This window comes from Polyodon spathula, chromosome 5 (genome assembly GCF_017654505.1).
Source record: "Polyodon spathula isolate WHYD16114869_AA chromosome 5, ASM1765450v1, whole genome shotgun sequence".
NCBI lineage: Eukaryota > Metazoa > Chordata > Actinopteri > Acipenseriformes > Polyodontidae > Polyodon > Polyodon spathula.
In genome coordinates, this window is record NC_054538.1 from 41,351,931 (window position 1) to 41,373,813 (window position 21,883).

At 35.4% G+C, this 21,883-nt stretch overlaps 1 protein-coding gene across 1 annotated transcript in view; it reads right to left on the bottom strand.

Annotated features, from left to right (window-relative positions):
- Positions 1–21,883, bottom strand: part of LOC121315970 (tyrosine-protein phosphatase non-receptor type 14-like) — a 109,359-nt gene that overhangs the window by 19,470 nt on the left and 68,006 nt on the right. Inside the window, exons 4-11 of the mRNA XM_041250613.1 lie at positions 15,605–15,702; positions 14,664–14,731; positions 10,892–10,962; positions 9,742–9,829; positions 9,209–9,297; positions 6,364–6,451; positions 4,016–4,098; positions 3,075–3,132 (exon numbers count right to left, since the gene is read on the bottom strand). Coding sequence (XP_041106547.1) covers positions 3,075–3,132; positions 4,016–4,098; positions 6,364–6,451; positions 9,209–9,297; positions 9,742–9,829; positions 10,892–10,962; positions 14,664–14,731; positions 15,605–15,702 — 643 coding nt within the window. The remainder of the gene's footprint in view (positions 1–3,074; positions 3,133–4,015; positions 4,099–6,363; positions 6,452–9,208; positions 9,298–9,741; positions 9,830–10,891; positions 10,963–14,663; positions 14,732–15,604; positions 15,703–21,883) is intronic.

A 21,883-nucleotide genomic window follows, 5' to 3' on the forward strand; every position in this document is an offset into this window, starting at 1 on the left:
GCGGAGAGCCTTTAAGGGCTGAGAATTGGTAGACAGACATGACTCTCACTACTCAGAGAACCATGAGGAGCTTCCTTGGTGGTCTGGGAGCAAGATACCCATGACAGCAAGAGGTTCCGGTATGGTTGGAACCAAAAAACATATAACACATGGAGAGTCCCTTTACTGCTCGGAGGACCACGTTCTAGTGGCCTGGGGAGACTCGGCTATGTGAAGCTCCCTTCCGCGGAGGCAGAACTTTGCTATCCAGAATTACAAGTGGCTGGCCCATCCGAACTACGCAGGAGGACTGGATTGAGACAGAATTGAGGTAGGTAGGAGATCGTAGTGAGAGAGGGGCCCTGTCTGATGCCACCCGAATTTCACATGAAGGCTGACATGAAAAATAAAACGGAGTCACCAATTAATAGTTAAAAAAATAAATAAATAAATCAACGAGCAACCTGAAAAAGGAAAAATTGCTTGCCAAAAATGAACATGAACATATGTGATCTTTGAACACTTGTATCGTGACTAAAGGAATCCAAAGCCTGATTCTCACAAATTACACCAGACGATATATATTTCTAGGGATAAACTGTATGGAAAAAATGTTCCTCATTTAGAATCTACTAGGAAAAAAAAAACAAGTGCCTCTGTTGTAATCTTGGGTTTTTAGTTGCCAAATGTAAGGTAATTTTTGGATGAATGACTCTTAGAAATCATTCCAACCTCCTGTTTGCTGATTCAAATATACAGTATTTAGTATATTGAATGCTGTAATTCAGCCATCTTAAGTCTGTTAACCTTCTTATTGTCCAAGCCCCCCATAATGCATCTGAACCAAGCTGTTAAATCTCCAATTTGTTTCATGATCTAAGCTGAAATTCACTGTATATACTTCAAAATGATAGTATATGAAGGACTTATTTTCAAATATTCATGTTGAAAAGTTTTGTTAAATGAAAAAATGATGGAACCTTCTATTTTTAACTTTTCACTGCTATTTTGTGCATAGTATGATGCAGCAGTCATCAGAGAGGCCTGTATTTGGAGATGCAAAAGAAAAAAAGGTACTGAATAGGGGTGTGTGACAGCCTAAAGGGGGTCTGGTCTCTAATTTAACCTCCACATACTAGAGGGCGCTGAGCCAGCTGAAGGTTTTCCCTTACCAAGATCCACTGGACTGTGATATCTATCACACTTGGAGGCCATCATCTTGGTAAAGAAATACAGTGAGAGATGCTTGCTACTCTAGTCAGCCATTATGATGAACACCTGTTTTTTCAGGGATTTGTGTTCAGCTGACTAGAAGGGTGGAGCTCTGAGTACTAAAGGGGTCTCACAGCTGGAGGGAAGTGCAGACTAAGCACAAGGACGTGGCTGCGCAGACGGTGAGGAGATAACAAAGGAACCGTGCGCTGGTGATGGGAAAATAAAGGAAACCATCTTATGGGACTTATTTTGGGACACTGTTATTTATTTTTGTCTTTTATTTACAATTGAGCACACCTGCCCTCACTTAGCCCTGTTTTTTTTTTTTTTTTTAAAACACTTCTTTTTGTGATTTCTGTTAATAAATACCAACCCTGGTATTTCCTGTTTGGATTTAGTTTTTGTTTCTCTACACCCCACCATTGTGACCGTGACCTCCTACAGGTTATAACATATTGATAATTTAACAAGAACACTACTTACTACAGTATAAATAGTGTTCCGCATTTTCATTTTTTATCTTTAAAAAAAATTCTGGGAATTTATTTTACATATATTAAAATAGTGATCAAATCAGCAATACATTTTATTTGAAATATCTATAAAAATCGGGTGGAAAAAAATCTTAGTATACACACTTTACATGTGGAATATGATGCGTTGCAGTTCTGGTTTCTGATTAATTTTAAAGTCCCTGGCATGTATTTTGAAGCAGAATCTTTGCAAGTCGAAACCACATCCCAAGTTAGCTGGTACTTTGAAAACTTTTGGCCAATCGATATGCTTACGGAAATAGGATATAGTACAGAAGGTATGAACGTGACATCACACAAAACATTCACCTTGAAATCATAACAAGAAAATTGACAGAACTGGACGTTGCAAGCCATAAGTTTCCAAATTATCTCATCACCATTTTCTGTCAAATATTTACAAGATTTTCAGCGTTAGACAATGTTTTTTAGATGACGGACAGACAGTACTGTCGCACAAAGTCACCAATATATACCTCTCTGCTAAACAGTGGCTGTTCAGAAAAGCACAGTGCTCTGACAAACTCATAGTTCACTTTATTGTTTTAGTTTAATGTGTCGCTTATTTTTCAGTATGTTCTTTTATTGTCAACGCGAACATGTACCTCATTTCAGCAGTATTTGCAATGCTGTGCATCCTGTGCCTCACCTGACCCCCTTCTGCTATATTTGCATTTTGTACATTTCAAAACATTTGTTTTCTTTTGAATATTTATAAACTGATTTACATTTTCTCCCCATTCCTCATCCACTAAACATATTATATTTTCGTATATTAATATTTCAATTTAGTTTGTGATCACGCTAGTAGTTACTAAGCCCAGCAATTACCACAATAATCAGACTTTGACTGGCCAACATAATAAGGTGATGATGTTTTTGTGAGGTGACAGAGAACCAAGTTTGAACATTATTTGATCCTCTGACATCTAAACGTCTGCTGCATCCTAGGATACAGTGTAGGGCCGCTGTGTAGATTATTATTTTATTTTTTTAGGGCTGTTTATTACAATGTAGGAGTCAAAATAAAAGAACATTTTAATAAAAATATTGTGTATTTCCTAGAAAAGGGTAACTGAAAAACATTTAATAATATTAGACAAAATCTGGGTATAAATCAGTAAAAACCGACGTCCAGTTAAAAAACAAAAAATCGAAATAAACAGGAAACGCTGAACACTAAGTATAAACAATAAAGGCTAACATTAATTTTTCTCTTAAAAATGTGAAATGTTTACCAACAATGTTTACCATTACTACTAAAACCTCTGAACTGGAAGCTATAAAAAAAAAATAAAAAAAAAAATAATAATAATAATAAAAGAAAAACTGACACAAAAAACATACCAATGAGGACCTGTTCCAAAGTTGCTGTCTCCTGATTGGTGCAGGGGAATTTGACTGTCTGTAGGTTAACAATAAGAGTTGTTTATATATTGCTATGTATGGTTAACAATATCCAAAGTTTCTGTTAAAACAGACCTAAAACAAAAGGCATCTACCAGTATTTTAAGGCATTTAAATCATAAAACGGGTTATTGCTAGCTCATGTTTATAGCTGCCTTAGCTATACTATTAGAAGTAAAAAGCAAGGATTTATAATCCATTTTCTTATCTCTCAGAAGCTTGTTTTTTCATAAATTCAGGGTATGCAGGTTTTTAAATAAAACTATTAACCTATGTACCACTTCAAGGACTCAAGTTAATCTGCATTACAGGAAGCAGTAGCTTACATTTTCAAAATAATAAGTGTTGTACTTGAGTAAGTAGTTCAGAATAACAGTTTGGGCAAATAATAATGAGTACATTTATAGCTTTGCCCATAATTTCTTTAAATTGACCAAAAATAAATAAATAAGTATAATACCATGGAGTTCTGAAGCAGGCAGGAAGCCATTGGTGGGTTAATTATGATTTTTTAAATGTCCACATACAAAAAAATAATAATAATAAATCTTACAGATAGAGACTGGTTTTATTCACACTCCTTAGTGCTACAGTGGTAATGTGCTATTTTCTAACTAGCATGCATTATCCTTCCTTTCTATGTTATTGAAAATTACCAGACTACAATAAAAAAGAATTTCTGTTGTTTTGCTGAGCTGAATGTCTTGGTTCAAGCCACTCAGAGCAACAGCAGTACATTGTTTTTATTAAAATCCAGGACCAAAAACAAAACATAATTCATATTGTGATTGTAACCTTTTAATTCAGGTTTTTTACATTTTCTTAAAGAAAAATCATGGACCACAACTGATAACTCAACCGTCAATTTTTTCGTCACTTACTCTGTGCAAATTTTATTCTGTTTATAAAATTTGTGTCGTGCAGTGAACAGTCTTGAAATGTATTTGGCCATTTCCATGTCATCCTGAAAAACAAAAAGCAAATCAGAAAAAAAAAAAAAAAAAAAAAGATTTATATCTCAAAATGTCAGTTCTTAAACATTGTTTTAAGTCTTGACTTAACCAAGTAATAAATAAATAAATAAATAACTCAAACCCACAATAGTATAAGAAATTGGGAGAAAGAATCAGGACATGAGATAATTCAAACTATGATTGTACATTATTACAAGACACCTTTAACTGATGAAAAAGAAACAAAAATATAAAAACCGAATCCTACAGAAAGCCATTGTGTGGTCTTGGAGTGCACAGTAGATACACTTTGTTGTACAAAATACTGACATCAAACACATATTTTAGTGGCTCGTGACCTATCTACTAAACACTTCAGTGATAAACCACCTGCTAAGACATTACAAGGCAAATCCATGAAAAATATATTTCTGATTTTTACCATTGGAAATCACTTTTCCAACTTGCAGTTACAATAATAAAGCACTGCTTCATGGTAGATTAATGAGCTGAAATGTTCATTACCAGTTATATATTTGTAGTGAACACATACATTTATTAATTTATTTATAAATTTGGACTCGACAGTTGTTTTTTGACCCATTTTCTCCCCATTTTAAATGCCCAAGTTTAAGCCTGGCTCACTGCTGCAACCTCTGCACTCAAAGTCTGTTGTCAGCTTCTTTTCACTCTGCTGGCCACCCACAGGCGCCTGGCCAGTCTACAGAGGTAGCTGGCTGACCTCCCCACCCCATGCATTGCTCGGCCAATTTTGTGCCGCCCCCTGGGAACTCCTGTCCATGGCTGGCAGTGGAATAGCCTGGACCTGGACCGGTGACCTCCAGGCTATAGGGTGCATCCTGTATTCCATGTGACAAGTGTCTTTACTGGATGCGCCACTCAGGAGCCCCCCCACACACATTTCTTTTACACATATGAATGTTACTTTTTGTTTTCTCATTGGGTGTGATCTACTTGGATAGTTTAATCAATAGTTTGTCGGAATCCATATTTTGTTATGCCCACTGTTTGCTGCAGGGTGTCTAAAAGCAGACTTTGTCTGAAAAAACAAGACATTTATATAGAAGGTTGCATGACATGGGGGCACATGGATATAACATGTCTCAGAGTGACAATTTTCAGCAACGCAAAAACAGATCTCCAATCTAGATAAAATGATCTGGATTCTGTAATGCTATATTTTGTAATTGAGATAAAAAATGGATTTCATAATCGTAACTATTTGTAATATGTATAACTGTAACCCAGCAGTGACATTTTCTGAAAAACCAGATCAAAACGATCCAGATAAAAGTAACCTCGGATTATAGGATTACAAAATCCGGATCACCTTCCAGATTAGAAGTTTTGAAAAAACAGCCCCAGGATACAAATTCTCATCTCTTACCACAAGGCCAGACTACCTGATTGTATAATTAATACACTAACTACGAGGCATTATAAGATTTTAATTTTTTTTGCCAAAAGCTATTGTTCTGTTTGTTTTCTGTCTGTTGATAACGGAGACTAAACCAATGTGCTCATACTGTTTAGATTACCCAAAGGCGTGCTAAAAAGTTGGATCCATATTCATTGTATAGCTTATCTTCTCTCTGGGTCAAACAACCTGCAATTTACCATGTTCTCGGTACATGTTGTTATTGAAAGTTATCTTTTTATTATTATTATTATTATTATTATTATTATTATTATATAATTATTATTATTATTAAGGAAAACTCACAGTACTGTATCAAACAAAGATCAGGATAGGAATGGCCAGCATTGGCCACCCCTGATGTACAGTATACTACGTACTGTATATGATACAAGAAGCTTAATTCTGGCTTGATGACCAGATAACCATTAGCCTGTACTGAACAACTATTTGCACACTACTGTTCCTTTACCAGAGATGCAGAATGAGAGGTAGTTAAGAAAACAATAGCATTTTAGTTTTGTACAGATAGTGGCGTGTCATCCTTTAAAAATATATCACTACTCTTTTGTAATGTTCAATTTGATCTCCAGCTGTGAGAAGAGACCCCATTAAACAGAAAATTTCACCAGAAGAGAGTACACCAACAGTGATGAGAACCATTTCAATTACTTTTAAAACTACAGTACATCCAGGGAGGCAGTCTTGTTTTTCTTCAATGTCCCTAAACTATAAAATCTGTTTTAAGAAAGAGTACATCTGACTTATATGTAAGAAACTAGTGGCCTTGGAATGTCTGAAAGTGAACTTTTTCTGCCTCTGTAGTCACAACACTTACTGTGTGGAATGGGGTAGTCTCTTCTTTGTTTGTTAACTCTATGGAAATTGCTGACTTGTTGTGTGTGATATTACCAAGGTCACTCCATCTGTAAATTGAGAAACATTTTAAAACCGGAGAGAGAAGGTACCAACAAGAAAAAGTATGCTTCTTTGAATACAAGAGTGTAACTTAAACCACATGATAGGTACCGAGCACAGGTTTAACATTTGTTTTAAAACAGTTTAACATTTTAAAATTTTACTCATAGATGGCTTATAATAGTAATAACTACCTTGACATAAGCATTTCCAGGGGAATTAATTACCAGCTGGGGTTAATAGCAACCAACTCGCCCAACCGGTTATTAATCCACAGGAAATATCTTATGCCTTGATTGTTACTACTTAAATAATTACAATGATAAAACATAAGTTCCACCAAGTTGCAACTGTGTAAAACGCAAGACAAATTTGATACATTTGTATTTTATGTTATATTTTAAATGATTTAATTAAACAAGCTAGTATATATACTTATATATATATATATATATATATATATATATATATATATATACACACACACACACACACACACACACACACACACACACACACACAAAACACCCCACAGTAGATGCTGCTTATTAGCAACCTCTCAGTTCCTAGCTTAAAAAGTTGTTATTACAAGAAAGCCACATTTTCAAGTGTATGTATATGGAGAAACGATGTATACTATAGTTGTAGAAACAGCGTATTGAAATGCACGTCACGGTTCATTACAATGTTAAAAAATAAACATGAAAAACACCAAATATCAGAATAAAAACAACTATTTACCAATACTAAATGGATGTGTAAAATAAAAAAAGTATGTAATGTATTGTACATATAGTACTACAACAATGTACTATCCTTAAAAACATTTAAGGATTTTAAAAACACTTGGTATACAGGACATACATTTAATACAGAAGCATAATTTTAAAACCAGTAATTGTCCAATGTTGTTTTTTTTTTTTTACCATTTACCACCTCCAGCTGTAAATCAATCTCAATTTTGCATGCAGCTTTGTAGCCAATTTCAAAATGTGGGATACAACAGATTTTTCTGCTGCCTACGCTTGTTTAGCACCGGTTTCACGTAGTGCCTCCAGAATGCAAACTTTATCGGCTATTGACGTTCTGAAACCATGATGGCAGACGACAATCAGACTCAATAAATGTACAGCTGCGTTATGAAAACTGATACACAAATAGACGCTGCGATGCAGGCGTGTGATGTATTCGTGTGTGTGCTGTAGCCACAGAAACTGTAAATAAAAAGTTGTCATTAAGTGGCAGACAGTTGCTAATATCTAAAATCCATTAAAATAAAAGTATATGGGACAGGATTGGTTCCCATGAAAATGTTGTTAATAAAGGAAAGTTGTCTTTATCAGGGCTGCTAATAACCAGCACCTACTGTATATTTTTTTAAAGGCAAACTCAGATTCAAATTATCAAGCATGGTATATTTTTTATGTGTGTTAAAGTCTGAACTATGCAGAGACCCTGACAGGACCCCAACAGCAGTTAAATAAAAGTTAAACTGGCAGTTTGCAATGTTTTTATATAATGTATCACTTTAATCTGTTATGAGCCAGTTTAAAAGTGTAACTTCCAACCTCTTTCTTCACAATAGCTCTAACTACTGTGACAGAAATACAAAGACTCTTGGTTGCAAATATCCCTCCTGACCTGTGAGGGCGCTAGGCAGCGAGAACAGAGTTCTTTGGAAGGGCTGGTCTGACAGTTCTTTCCCAGGGTCGGGAAGTCGGCCAGTCTGGAAGAAGTCGAGACTCCGCTGCAAAAACCCATTGACCCGGAAGGGAAACAATGTGGCAGTCGCAGATTGGAGAGGTGGTGGCACTCGTTTACCAAGGGGTCGTGTATGACCGCATAAAAAGGGGACAGAGAATCGTAATCTGTTCCGTTGTTTTGGTTGTTATCAAGTGACCTGAAAGAACCTGTATTGTTGTTAATAATCATAAGAGTTTGTTTTGTTCTGTCTATTTGTTACGTGTTATCACTAGACAGCTAACACGTTCCGGAGCTGTCGCCAGAGGCCAGCACAAATCCGGAAACAGCACTGCACTTGTAAAACAAATAACTGTATTTGCACCATTAGCACTAATTCATGCATTAACTGACTTGTGTATGCGTTTCGTGCTTTGTGTGGGTGTATAATAAAAAACAGGACTATTATTTATGGGGCAACCCAGGGATTATAAATTAAGTAATACACGCTGCTGTATTACTTACCTCTCATTATTATTTATTATTTGTTTTGCCATCAGGCACTGGACATAAAATAAAACAAACCTTTTCACCAGGATTACACTTGTCCAAATTGTTATTAGCACAATTTTTGTATGAAAGGAAAAAACACAATTTACATTCCTAAAATAAATAATATATAGGTTTAGACAGTTCATAAGCCCCTAAATTAAATATCTGAGATGTTTATTTCTGGTTTGGTAACTTTAATATTAATGACAACTTGAACACAATAGCTCTGATAATCGTATTTGTAATTTAGCTTTTACAGACCCTAATTTAGTTAACCAATACAATGCAATGCCTTATAGGCAGTATTGCTCAATTAACATTTTTGACAAATACACAGTTGCAGCACATGGAAGCTGCCCATTTACTCTGTCAGATGACTTTCTGATGTTCTATGAGGAGCTTTGAAAGGTAAGCAAAAGCAACACCTTCCAAATAATGGGGGAAGTTACTGAACACCATTTCCATCTTTTGTTTTGTCAGATACAACTTTACATTTCTACAGTGTTGATACATCTTTAAATATTTGACTTTACCGATATGTGCTGGTTGATCTGCCATTCCTGTGCTTGACAAACACTCCCATGAAGGAAACGGCAAGGTCAATATCATTTGCAAGGTTATCCTGCAAAAAAAGCTTTGTATTAACCTATAAACACAATGAATTTTGACATTGCACATTATATGTAATGTTTGTCCCACTTCAGAATGGACTCTTAGTGCAGACTCCCTGCAACTACGCAGCTTTTATTATCACACTGGAACTTTTCTGGCCTCTGAGGGATTTGTTTTCAGAATTCAAAGTCAATATTTTTTTTGCCACCTGTGAAAAAGCTGTATGTTCGTTAATAGCTTTGCCACATAGGGGACAGAAATAGATTTAACCACCATATTGTTTTCACTGCATTTAAGTTAATATGGATTTAGGCACAATTTAAAGATGTAGGTGAGGTGGGGTTCAAAAACAGCACAGTCCTCAATATTAACCTTTAAGACTCACTGTTTCTTAGCTCATGTGGACAAGAACATCTAAGAAAACATTACACTGCATTAAATACACCAGTCGTACCTTTGCAGAAAAACTTTCTTGTCCAAAGCCTTCCAGCTGTTCCACTTCTTTAATATAGAGTAGCTCAGCCTCTGCTGGTGGCATTCCACTGTTTAAAAGAAAAAGAAAAACAATAGCCTTAGTTACGGAATTATTTTGTTTATAAATCTATGGTATATGCAGTTTTGGGTGTTCAACAGATACTATTTAATTTTTGATAATAGAATTTGATAATAGTTAGCTATATATATATATATATATATATATATAATATATTCCACTATATATACATACACACACACACACACACACACACACACACACACACACACACACACACACACACACACACACACACACACACATATATATATATATATATATATATATATATTATATATATATATATATATATATATATATATATATAATGTGTTAAAACTAGTTAACAGTTACAAAGAAACTGACCAAATATTCCAGTAAAATGTTGCAATTTATGTTGTTTTTTAATTTTTCAATTTAATACAGTAGTCTTTGGCTGAGATAACACCCCTCAGAAGGCAAGTGAAGTGTTCTCTAAGACAGAGTTGACCCACCAGACACAATATGCCAAGGCTAATCATGATATGAAATCAATAAAATACAAACATATTTAGCACTTATATCATGACGCACATACATCAGCATAAGAAATGAACAGAATAAGAGAAAAGCAATAGGCAAGCATATGTTAATAATGATAAAAACTAACTGACAAACTAACATTAATAAAATTAACAAAAGCACCCCCACATCTGTTAAAATGCTGCAGCAGCTCCAGCTTACTCTCCTGATGACAAGTCCGTTTTGAAAAGATTGAATACACCATTTAAATTTGACTCTGATGATGATGAGTTATCAGGTTACAAAACAGCACTGTATTAGTATTAAATCAATCAGCAACGAATCGCTATCGGTGCCAAAAAGGTGTTATTTTAAGCGAAGTTCCTGTTCCTATAGGCAGAGCATTTAAATGGGAACAAGGTTATGTGTTCTAGGAGTTGTTCCTATACACAGAGACTACTGTACCAGTTAGTTTATCTGTACTTCAGCATGAGCATGTTCCTAACTTTGCAGAACCCTCACATCAAAAAAACTAACAACTTATACTGTATTTTTGTTGATTCCCTACCAGTGGCTCTTGTGTTCCTGAGCTACTTTCTGAGTCAGGTCTTCTAATACTTCTTCATCTTGAGTCCATTTCTGGAATAAAAAGGGCAACATAAAACAAAATACTTTTTATATCAATAATAGTTTGGACACCAATTCTCTTTAATGTGATTAATCTTTAATGGTTCTTAATCCCTCGTAGCAGCATTAACCTAGTGAGAGCATGAGCTTGTTAAATCTCATAGTGGCCTGTCAGAACTTTATAAAATATGTGACGTTTTGCTTTAACACTAGTGTTGATTTTGCCAGATTTTTTTTATTAAGTCGAGGGCAATGGTTTTTACCCATGTTCTCCCCAATTTGGAATGGCCAATTATTATTTTTATCCCGGTACAACGCTGCAACCCCCGGCGACTCAGGAAACAGAGGCTGAAACTCGCGTCCTCCGAAAAATGCTCCTGCCAATCCATCATTTTTCGCACTGCGGATCCACAGCGAAGCCACCAGACCAATAGTGCCGGAGGACAACACAGATGTGAATGGATCCACTGCAGACCTGCAGGTGCCCTATCAGCCACAGGGGTCGCTGGTGCGTGGTGAACCGTGGATTGCCCTGCCGACCTAAACCCTCCTTACCGGGTGACGCTCGGCCAACTGTGCTCTGCCCCCTAGGAACCCCCGGTCACGATCGGCAATGACATTCTAAACTGTGATGTCTAAGCTATAGGGCGCACCCTGCACTCCACGCGATTTTGCTAGATTTCTAAAAGAAAAAATCTATTTATATTATAAAATTAATAAAAATAAAAAACTCGGGTAAACAAAAATGAAACATTCAAAAAAAAAAAAACATTTCTTGCATAAGTAAAATATTGTGTTAAGTGTAATCTGTTGTAAGACACCGGGTGAACAAGGATCCAAACCGGATTAAAGCTCTGAATGATGTCCAGTCCTGAGAGACACTTACAATGCTGCAGGGTTAGGCATAGTGGGCCCTTACAGCCAAGACCTTTGTTCCTTAAGAATGTGTCCAATTAAACCTGTAGACAGGGCCTAAAGCACTTAATCAAATCATTCAATTTTTAACCATCTAACGAAACTGCACTCCAGTACTGGACCACTACTATTTTCAGCATCGTAACCTCCAAAAATGAATCCAGCATACATGTTACTATACAGAGAATAGTGAACATTTCAAGAAATAAAATTAATTCATAAAAAAGCATGCACTATCTGCAAATAAAAGCCTGCTGTGTAGTCTAAAAATGAGGCACTGTCTGTTTTCCTCGATGCTAAATCACTACTGTAAACCCACTTTCTATTTGTGGCCTCTTTTTATTTTTTAAGTAGCAATGTATTTTTGTGATGAAGGACCAAGAGTTAAACTGTTGTAAGGCACAGTACACAGTGCATTGTGTAACTACAAGCCATTTAAAATTGGCAATTTATTGGACAGCATGAATTTAGTTAAAATTAATGGCACACTGATTTGGATTGAAAAAGAAGCCTGCTGGCAATGCTCCCCATACTTGACTGGAATCCCCTGCTCTCGTGCTGCAGGGCCTCCCAGTTATATTTGTTTCTGTCAGACAAGTATGGAAGAGCCGTGCTGAAATAATGACAGACAGCAGAATACGTGCCTTCAGGCTGCCACATACCTGTGAGGGGTCTGGCTATACTTATAGAGCATTTAAAAATAAGATCATATTGTTTAAAGTAATTTAATCTGCATAGATCAAAAACTTGTTTGTCCTTTTTTTCACAAATCTTTAGAAAAGTTGCCTTGAGGCTAAATCAAGTTTTCCTAACTGATTATTGTTATTTATTTATTTTACTCTAAGTTTGGTCTTGTCACTTTCACACCTTGAGGGTACCTTGGTTGCTTAAGAAAAAATGACAAGACTTTTGTCAGAATGTATTGTGTTCACTATCACTTGACCACCTCACTTTAAGTTAGTAATGACTTCTAAGTGTATACTTCAAAGTATTGTAAAAATTTTACAGGCCTCTAGGCCTCTTGCCATGACGACTCATAAAGTAATAATAAAAACCTGTACGTATTCACTCTTTCACTAATTCAAAATTCACATCTGCTAACATTACTGACTGGCTGCTTATGAAACTAAATTCCAATTCATAGTCTGTAATTGATTAGAAATGTTGTATACTAGAATCTAAGAGCAAACAAATTAATAAAGTAATACTGAAAAATGTAATTTATAGCAGATACTGCATGACTCAGTATGTGATATGCTTTTTCCTTCAGGCCATCCATATAGAAAAAGTGATAATCACAAACTAAACCACATAGGTCAGGAGTGCCAAAAAACAGTGTTATTGTATCAAACTCATGGTATAGTAATGAGAGCTTTAGTAGCAAGTGATTTTCAAACGAAATGTGTGAATTAAATCAATCTGTTAAAGCTTTGAAATTGAGTCGATTTGAGGTCGTTAATGAACGCATTTCTCGTTAAAAAGCTTAATTGTCGTCACGTACATCACTTCCTGTCTCAACGACTAAATAAGGGGAACTCGTTAAGCAAAATGCATGTTAACGAGATGAAGAAAAACGAATTGAAGCATAATTTGCTATTATGGAAACTACTAGCATACAACAAGATAGCGCTCTCACCCGCGAGCAGCAGACAAATGGAAATGAAATAAAAAAAATAATGGGAATATCTATTTTGTGTATAATTTGTAAACTACATTTAAAATTGTGCATTTTCTCATGCAGATTATCTGGTGTATGGATAAAATGCGTTGAATTTTTTAATTTATTTTTTGAATGGGGCGGAAGGTAAGCCATCGATCTATATTGGTTGGAATTTATTTTCTTATGTTGACATCTACTTTTGTATGCATTTTAGTATGTGCGATTGTGTCATTTGTGTTTGTAGTTGTTAATTATTATACATGCATTTAACACTTCATTACACATTTATTATGTTTTTAAAATTATATTATAACTCCCCAACCCAATACACAATTTGTTTATAGTTAATTGTTCGGTGAATTCCTCTAATTATGCATTTTCTCTGGTACTGTTTGCTTGTCTCTGTGATAAATAAATAAACTCAACATGTATAGAAGTAGCCATCTAACACTTCCAGTATTATAAGATGATTTTATAATATATGCATGTAGATGTGTGAAGGTGAGAGTGTACACTGTATATACAGTGTGGGGGGATTCTGACAACATTACAAATATGTGAGACAAAATCCACGATCTCGATCACACTAGGTATTCCATTCATGTCTGTGGTGATATCTTTTGAAAGCAAGCCCCATGTTGCACTTTTTAACTGTTAGACAAAATGTTTACAGAATACTTAATAACTGCTATTAGGACCATGCCGTGTGATTTGTTTATTATTAACAGCATTATAATTGCCAATAAAAAAAAAAAAAACATGATTTGGTATAATTTATGGATAACACTAATAATAATAATAAATGAATCATGATCATAGCAGCTGTTTTTTTAAGTATTCTGTAAATATTTCGCCTCATAGTTAAAAAGTACAATGTGAGGCTGTCAATAATAACTGCGCATTCCAAATTGGGTAGAAAACCGAGGTAAAAAACTATTGGCGACGACTCAATTTAATAAAGAAATAAATACAAACAAACCTTTAGTCATTAATGTATACATTTTTATGTATCTACAGTGGATATACTGCATATATACAGTAGCATTCCAGTATACTGTAAATAGACTAACTGACTTAAATTGTAACTTTTAACTGTTTAGTCACAAAGGGGACCTGCCACCACACTTGAGATACTCACCACTGGAAACAGTACATATTCCCTGAGGAAATCCTGGGACTCAAACTGATTATAGTCTCCAAAATCAGCTGTAATTAAAACAGAAATACAAAAGAAAGGTTAGCTTGTTAGAGTCGTCCTACCAATCATCAATATCTCCCATCATTATAATACTGAATAATGTGAGCATTTTCACCACAGACATCAACACATTGCCATTCTTCTGACCACCAGAAAAGGTTAGCCTGTTAAATAATGATAAATAAAATGGTTGTTAACTGTTATTTAACTTTCAGTGCTACAGTAAGTGACATTACAAAATGACTAAATAAATAGTTTCAGTGATATTTTTTAGCTAAAACCCATTGTCCACCCCACCCCCCCTCCCCCTCCCCCTCCCCAATCTTTAGAAATCCAGTATCTTGAAATTCTCATTTTAAAAGCACATCTGCTCTGCATTCCTTTGATTCTCTGCACATAAATGTCAGTTTCACAGTTCAAGAGTTGCTGCATTTGATTCACTACCTCACACCTCACTGAATGGATCAAGCAAGGCTGGTTAAGAGAAACAGAATAGTATTGCTACCCACAAAATATGTTGTGCTATACTATAGTAGTTTTGTATTTCCCACTGTACCATGAAGCCCAAGTTTAAAATACCAATTCGGTAATAAATGTTGCACAAATAAAATGTAGCTAGTTCTTTTGAATTTATAATAAAAACTAAGCACTATTAAACTTTTCATGTTACATATGTTGGCCTCATTCAAACTTTGCAGGACACCACTTCCACAACATTGGTATGGCTCATAGTAATTTTATTCAGACTTTTAGTGCCGGTGTCAAACTCTTTCACATATGCATAAGTATTCGGTCTAGAATCAGCCCCTTCTCTTAGCTTTTTATGATGTTTTCAAAGAGTTGTTCTTGTAGTCTCCGAGAAGCTAGTTTTTAAAACATACCTTGTACAGCTAAGCCAGCTAGCCTGATCCCCTGTTCTACTGAAAATGACAGTCGTCCATCAAGTATCTCCTTTTTAACTTGAAGGTAATACTGATACCTGAGGGGGACAAAGGTGACATAATAAATCCTGGTGAAATTAATAACAATAAGAACAAGTACAAAACACACATTTTAATACAAATACGTATACAGAGTTGCAGTAATGCAAGTCGTTGGACTAGTGCAGTTTGCTCCACAATAAAAGTGAGAAAAAAAAACAAGTAAAACAGATAGAAGCCCTCAAACAATCATGCAGAGCTGTTTACTTCTAATTTTTAAACACTGATCACATTTTATGTCTTATGCTGTAGGGAAAAAAAGGAAGGGCGTAAATAAAATCAGTTAGCCAGTATGTAAAGGAAAATTAGGACTTGGTTGAAGAAACCATAAAAGGAAAGACATATCATATGCAGGTACTGCAGAGTAGTCATTCCTGAGAAATGTTACACAACTATACTTAATTTACTTGTGTGGTACCTGTTTACTGTAGAGTTCAGGGTGCAATGAGACCTGGTTTTCTTTCCTGTCCTATTATGCGGACACCTGCACTTTTACATAGTAAGTTCACCTTTTTATAAGTTATAACCATGTGTGTAATAATGACTGTTATAAACTGAAATCTGAAATTTAAGTGCTGTTTAATGTTCATCCCTGAAAGTAAACGATTGACAAATAATGAAAAAAATAGCCAAAAAACAAATAAAAAGCAAAAAATGCAAGCCCTAGTTATTGTACAGCCAAACCCATGCTAATGACTATTTTTTCATACTTGCATTTTTATCCCAGGTGCCTTTGCATAATAAGCTGACAAATGGTTATAATGACATGTTGTTCCAATAATTTGTCAAGAAATGTTTTAACTTGTGACATCGTGACAAGCTCTACAATAGAGTGCTGTTTCTTTATTTCTAAAAAAAAGTTATACGAAAGAAGGAATATGAAATATGAAGAAATAATTGCAATACCTTGAAACATGCAATTCTAAAAAATACTGCATTGTACTGTGATTACAAGATTCAGAATAAAATGTGTACTATGAATCTGATATTATAGTAATAAAAAGATGCTTTCTACTGCAAATCAACAGGAAAACTCTTGTGTTAAGCTACCGTTATACATAGCAGAGGTCATCAGCAATGTGGAGAAGGAAATGTGACCTTCCATCTTATATTCTTTTTCTCCTTGAGGTTCCATCTCTTGCTTCCCTGCTTAATGCCAAAACAGCTCTGTAATTATGAGCTGATAGTGATAATCAAATTCCATTCATTACAAGCATGCAATCTAAAAGCAATGTGATTTCATTATATTCTACATCATGGCAGTTTGTATTTAAGCAAAGTTCTTAAGTACAGAGATAAAAATAGCACACACAATCCCTTTTCAACAGAGACATGTAATTACCAGATATCTTACACCTACCGTTAGATGTTGTCCATTTTAAAGTGCAAACGCCCCTTGTACCTAATACTACAATTAAATTAAAGTGTTGTCAGCCGTAACAATGTGATTAGTTTTTTGATGATGTCACTTTTACAAGGGAAGCAAAAAAATGAATTGGCTGAAAAAAAACAGACCACTCTTGGCTAATGAAGAATGGCATAATCCATTAGCCATGGAGATCTGTGGTGTGATTACAGTGAAACAGACCAATTTAAACTAAAAAAGCAACAATACAAACCCTCTTCACTGAGCTTCTTATTACAGAAGGCAACCCTGTAGCCTCTCTGATCAGTCAGGGAGGGATGGCCTGAGCTAAGAAGGGTCTTGGTGGTGCCATACACCTTCCATGTCTTAATAATCATCTTGACTGTCTTGATGTTCAAGGCCTTTGGTATTTTTTTTTTATACCAATCCCCTGATCTGTGCCTTTCAACAACTTTGTCCCAGAGTTATTTTGAAAGCTCCTTGGTGCTCATGGTTGAGTCTTTGCTTTGAAAGGCACTACCCAGCAGAGAGAACCTACAGGAACTACTGAATTTATCCTGAAATCATGTGAGTCACTACAATTTAGCACAGGTGGAGGGAACTTAACTTGTGTGATTTTTAAGGTGATTGGTTACACCTGAGCTAATTTAGGATTGCTATTACAAGGGCGGTGGACACTTATCCTACCAAGCTATTTCAGTTTTTATTTTTAATTAATATTCTACTAATTTCTAGAATATTTTTTTTCACTTGGAAGTTGTGCAGTAGGATGTGTAGATAATTGAAAAAAAAAACTATTTTTAATGCATTTTAACTTCAGGCTATAAGGCAACAAAAGATGAACATTTTGAAAGGGGGTGTAGACTTTCTACAGGCACTGTACAAGTAACACTTTATATAAGTGTTAACTACATATTTATAAATACATTTAAAAAGAAAATGATCCTTTTCTCCAGTGGTGTCATCACCATAAATTATATGTTCAATATTATAACAAAATGTACATTTTGATCAAACACAAACCAGTGGTTCCTAAAATAGAGCCTTTGTGCTACACATTGCAAGTAAGTCACCATGCCCAGCTTTCTGTGAACATCAATAACTCTTTAGTAGACAATGTGTACACCAAGTTTTATCACAACTGAAGGACTGATTCTCTAGATACACCCCCATTGCCAAGGCTAATTTGTCAGGTTTACATAATAATTTATATATATATATATATATATATATATATATATATATATATATATATATATATATATATATATATATTTTATTTTTTTTTTTTTTTTTTTAAATGAACAGTGGGAAAATAGTCAGAATGGTACCTGAGCTACTCGACACAGCTCTGCAAGTGCACCTCGATCTGGACCTGAACACACCTGTAACACACAACTAGGTCTCTTAACTTGTGGCAAACTGTGTGGTTGTTCTGGGACTAATGAACACTAGGGGCTAGAGAGAACCATACTCATTTCAGTTCATATAAACCTTCCTCATAAAAGTTGTAAATGTATTAATAGTGATATAAAAATTACCACTGCAACAAAAAACCCTTCAGCAGCCAGTATTCAAACTCTACTTTAGGAAGCTTATGACCGACATAGTAGTAACATAATAATAAAGCATGACCTGATCAAAAGGTCGAAAAAGGAAGCAGTCAACATGGTGCCTCAGTGTACCAGATTTTGACTCTCTGGGCCCTAAAATGAAAGAGGAATTTTTAGAGGAATCATTAGCCAATGAAGTAGGAGGCCAGAACTTAAACTAGTTACCGGTAGCTGGTTAGACCAATACAAAGTAAACAGTTGTGAGTGAAAGAAGGAAAAGTGATAAATGGGTGTGAAATTAGCCTTTACTATTTCATATTTTTATATCAAGTATAAAATGTATCTGGCATTAAAAGTGTTTGGCTTTTAACAGGTTGGAGAAATTGCAAAGTATGATACATGCAAACAATTAAAACTGGGGGGGGGGGGGGGGGGTATGGCTGGGATCACTTCCCTGGGCAAAGCTGCAACTGCAACGAAGTCAGGGTCTTTTTGGGGAAGTACTCGTGTGAGGCTTTTATAGATACAGTAGCATGATTGAGTTGTATTACACAAAATGGATATTCAATTATACAATATAATCATTTGGGATGAGCTGAGATGAGTAAATAATCCAGATTAGGATGGTTTTCCCCTGAGAATACCAACATAAAACAAAAAAAAGGTGAAATTATTTTTATCATACTATACCCTCTACAAGTACATGCATTGGAGCAGTATTTACACAGCCCCTAATACTGGCTCACTGCTCTCTGGTCTGGAGCTCATAAAAATATAAATGACCCTATCAGTATGAAGTAAAGACACTATTTGTATGCAGACAGCAGTGTAGTAAAGCTATATTCATTACATTTACATACTGTAATAAAAAAATAAATAAATAAATGTAAGAATAATATCACTACAACAACATTGTATTATCTTCAAATGAACCACAAAAATGTCAATATTTACAAGGTGTTTGATGACAGATAAAACCGTGATTATTCTGTGTTGCTCTTGAGTCATTTTTAATCTGCAGTTGGGAGCCTCTTACGACTGCATGATGAACAGTTGTTCTGATTAGACTGCACACCAGGTCTATCAATGTGCATTGTCTGAATTTGTTGGGCTGTATGTGGTAGAAGAGTCACAAGCTGTTAGCAATAAAACACAACAAAACAAAGATCAGTCAGAATTAGACTGCATACACCAAACCACTGGAATGCAATCTTCATAAAACTTTGCTTTTATAAGTTAAATGAATCGCCTCTGGGATTGCAGCTGCATACTACGCATGTTGACGGAAAAGCCCTAGATCATGTGAGAAAAAAAATAAAAACAAACTCAAAATTTCATCATTCTACACCTAGATTTACACTGTACGAGCTGGGTCTGGGGAACTCAGAACTACTGCCGAAAGCATGGCTGTCTGAAGCCTCAAATTTACGACTGTTTCCTTTTATTAAAGTCTAGTATAGATTCATTTTCCCACATATATTATAGAATCATATCTGTTTGAAAAAGCAGCCAAAGTTTGGTGTAAGCATGTTTACAATAATGAATCTACGTTTCCCTTTAGGCATTACGCAGTTTTTAATTAAGGTTGTTTTTATCAATGAAGAACGTCTTGTCCACCACAATTGGTCATTTTTATACTGCATGAACAAATGACTCTTCGAAAAAATACATACAAGTTTGGAGCAATGCAAATGACTTATTTCTATTAAGTACTGTATTACAATGATGTCACCAAAGGTATACATAGTGTGTCATTAAAGGATTCATTCCTATATGAAGAATGTATTGCCCCAAGGTAATTTCAATCTTTTTATATAGTGTGGGCACCTATATCTTAGAAAAAACAAATAATGTTTTGGGGCAATGCGTTTTACACACCTGCATCCAACATGAAAATGCCCACCCTATATAGAAGTACTCCATTAAGGCTGGCTTTCTATAAAATTAAAACGAAACAAAACAAACAAAAAAAAAAAAACACCTTGCCCAGGATAATGTCCAGTTGTCACAAAGACGGCTGGTGTGGGTGACGTCAGACCAGAAACCAGGAACCAGGAAATAAACAACAGAGATGGAGTTTGGTGAGGCTGAGCGAATGGTCTCGCTCAGCATTTAGTAGTGCACAGACAGACAGAAAATAAAATGTTGCAAAGACAAACAAGACACAGGACACGGCACTCGTCGCCAAAACAAAAAGACATACAAAACGGACTATACAGACAAAACACGGTAAGCTTCTATTTTTAACTATTATTATTACAGTTACCTCCGTCTCCAATCCCGTTTTCCACTCACCGAACACACAACCCCGAGTGAGTGAAAACATGCTGCTTTTATGCAGCTGTACCGAGACTCGATTGATAATCAATCATTCAATTGGAGTCTCGGTACAACTGCACATGAATTAATAAAGTGCAATTCCCCATGCTCATATATCATTACTTTTTACTTGCACATGAAGTGCTGTGCAATCCAGGTGCCTAAATACAAATATACATTTTAAACACTCACGTTACACAGACCCGTTTATATCCCGCTGTACCAATGACTATATACCAACATTAAAACACAACATACAACACAAAATACACACAGGGGCGGGCACTTTGCCACATCAGTGTATCATATTGTATGGACTTATATCTCTTTGAAAAAATAGTTAAAGTTTTGAATGTAACTGGGAATATATCAGAAGGAAATATTTAGTCTTGAAAGTATTCATTTTGATTGGAATATAGCAAGCTTCACTCAGATGCATATAGCAAACTGAAACGACAGGTAGGATGACAACTTATGTGCCTAATATGAAACATATATTACATATATTCTTTTTTTTATATTACTTTTAGAAAAGAATATTTCGGTTTTACAGGTTTGTATGTACCACATTACAGGTGTTTACACCATAGAGTTCAATGAAACTGTGTCTGTTTACAACACAGTTGGTTGCAAGCACAGAGCCCGTACATTCCATAGGGTACAATGCAGCCGTCAAATTGCCAGACAGCCCACCCGGGAGAAAAGGCCTGGGGAGAACCCTGCCTCCAAAAAAAAAAAGAAAACATTTAAATTATGACAACATTTATCATGTCTTTTTTCTTGACACAGTGAAACAAATTTAAGCACAATTCCACTTTACTTTTCCTTATACAGCCCTCTCAAATTGAATGAACTGAAGCACTGACTCTGTACCCTTCTCCCACACCAATTGAATGCCAGAGTCACAGACCGCAGGGGGAGGCGTGGTTGAAATTAGAGACC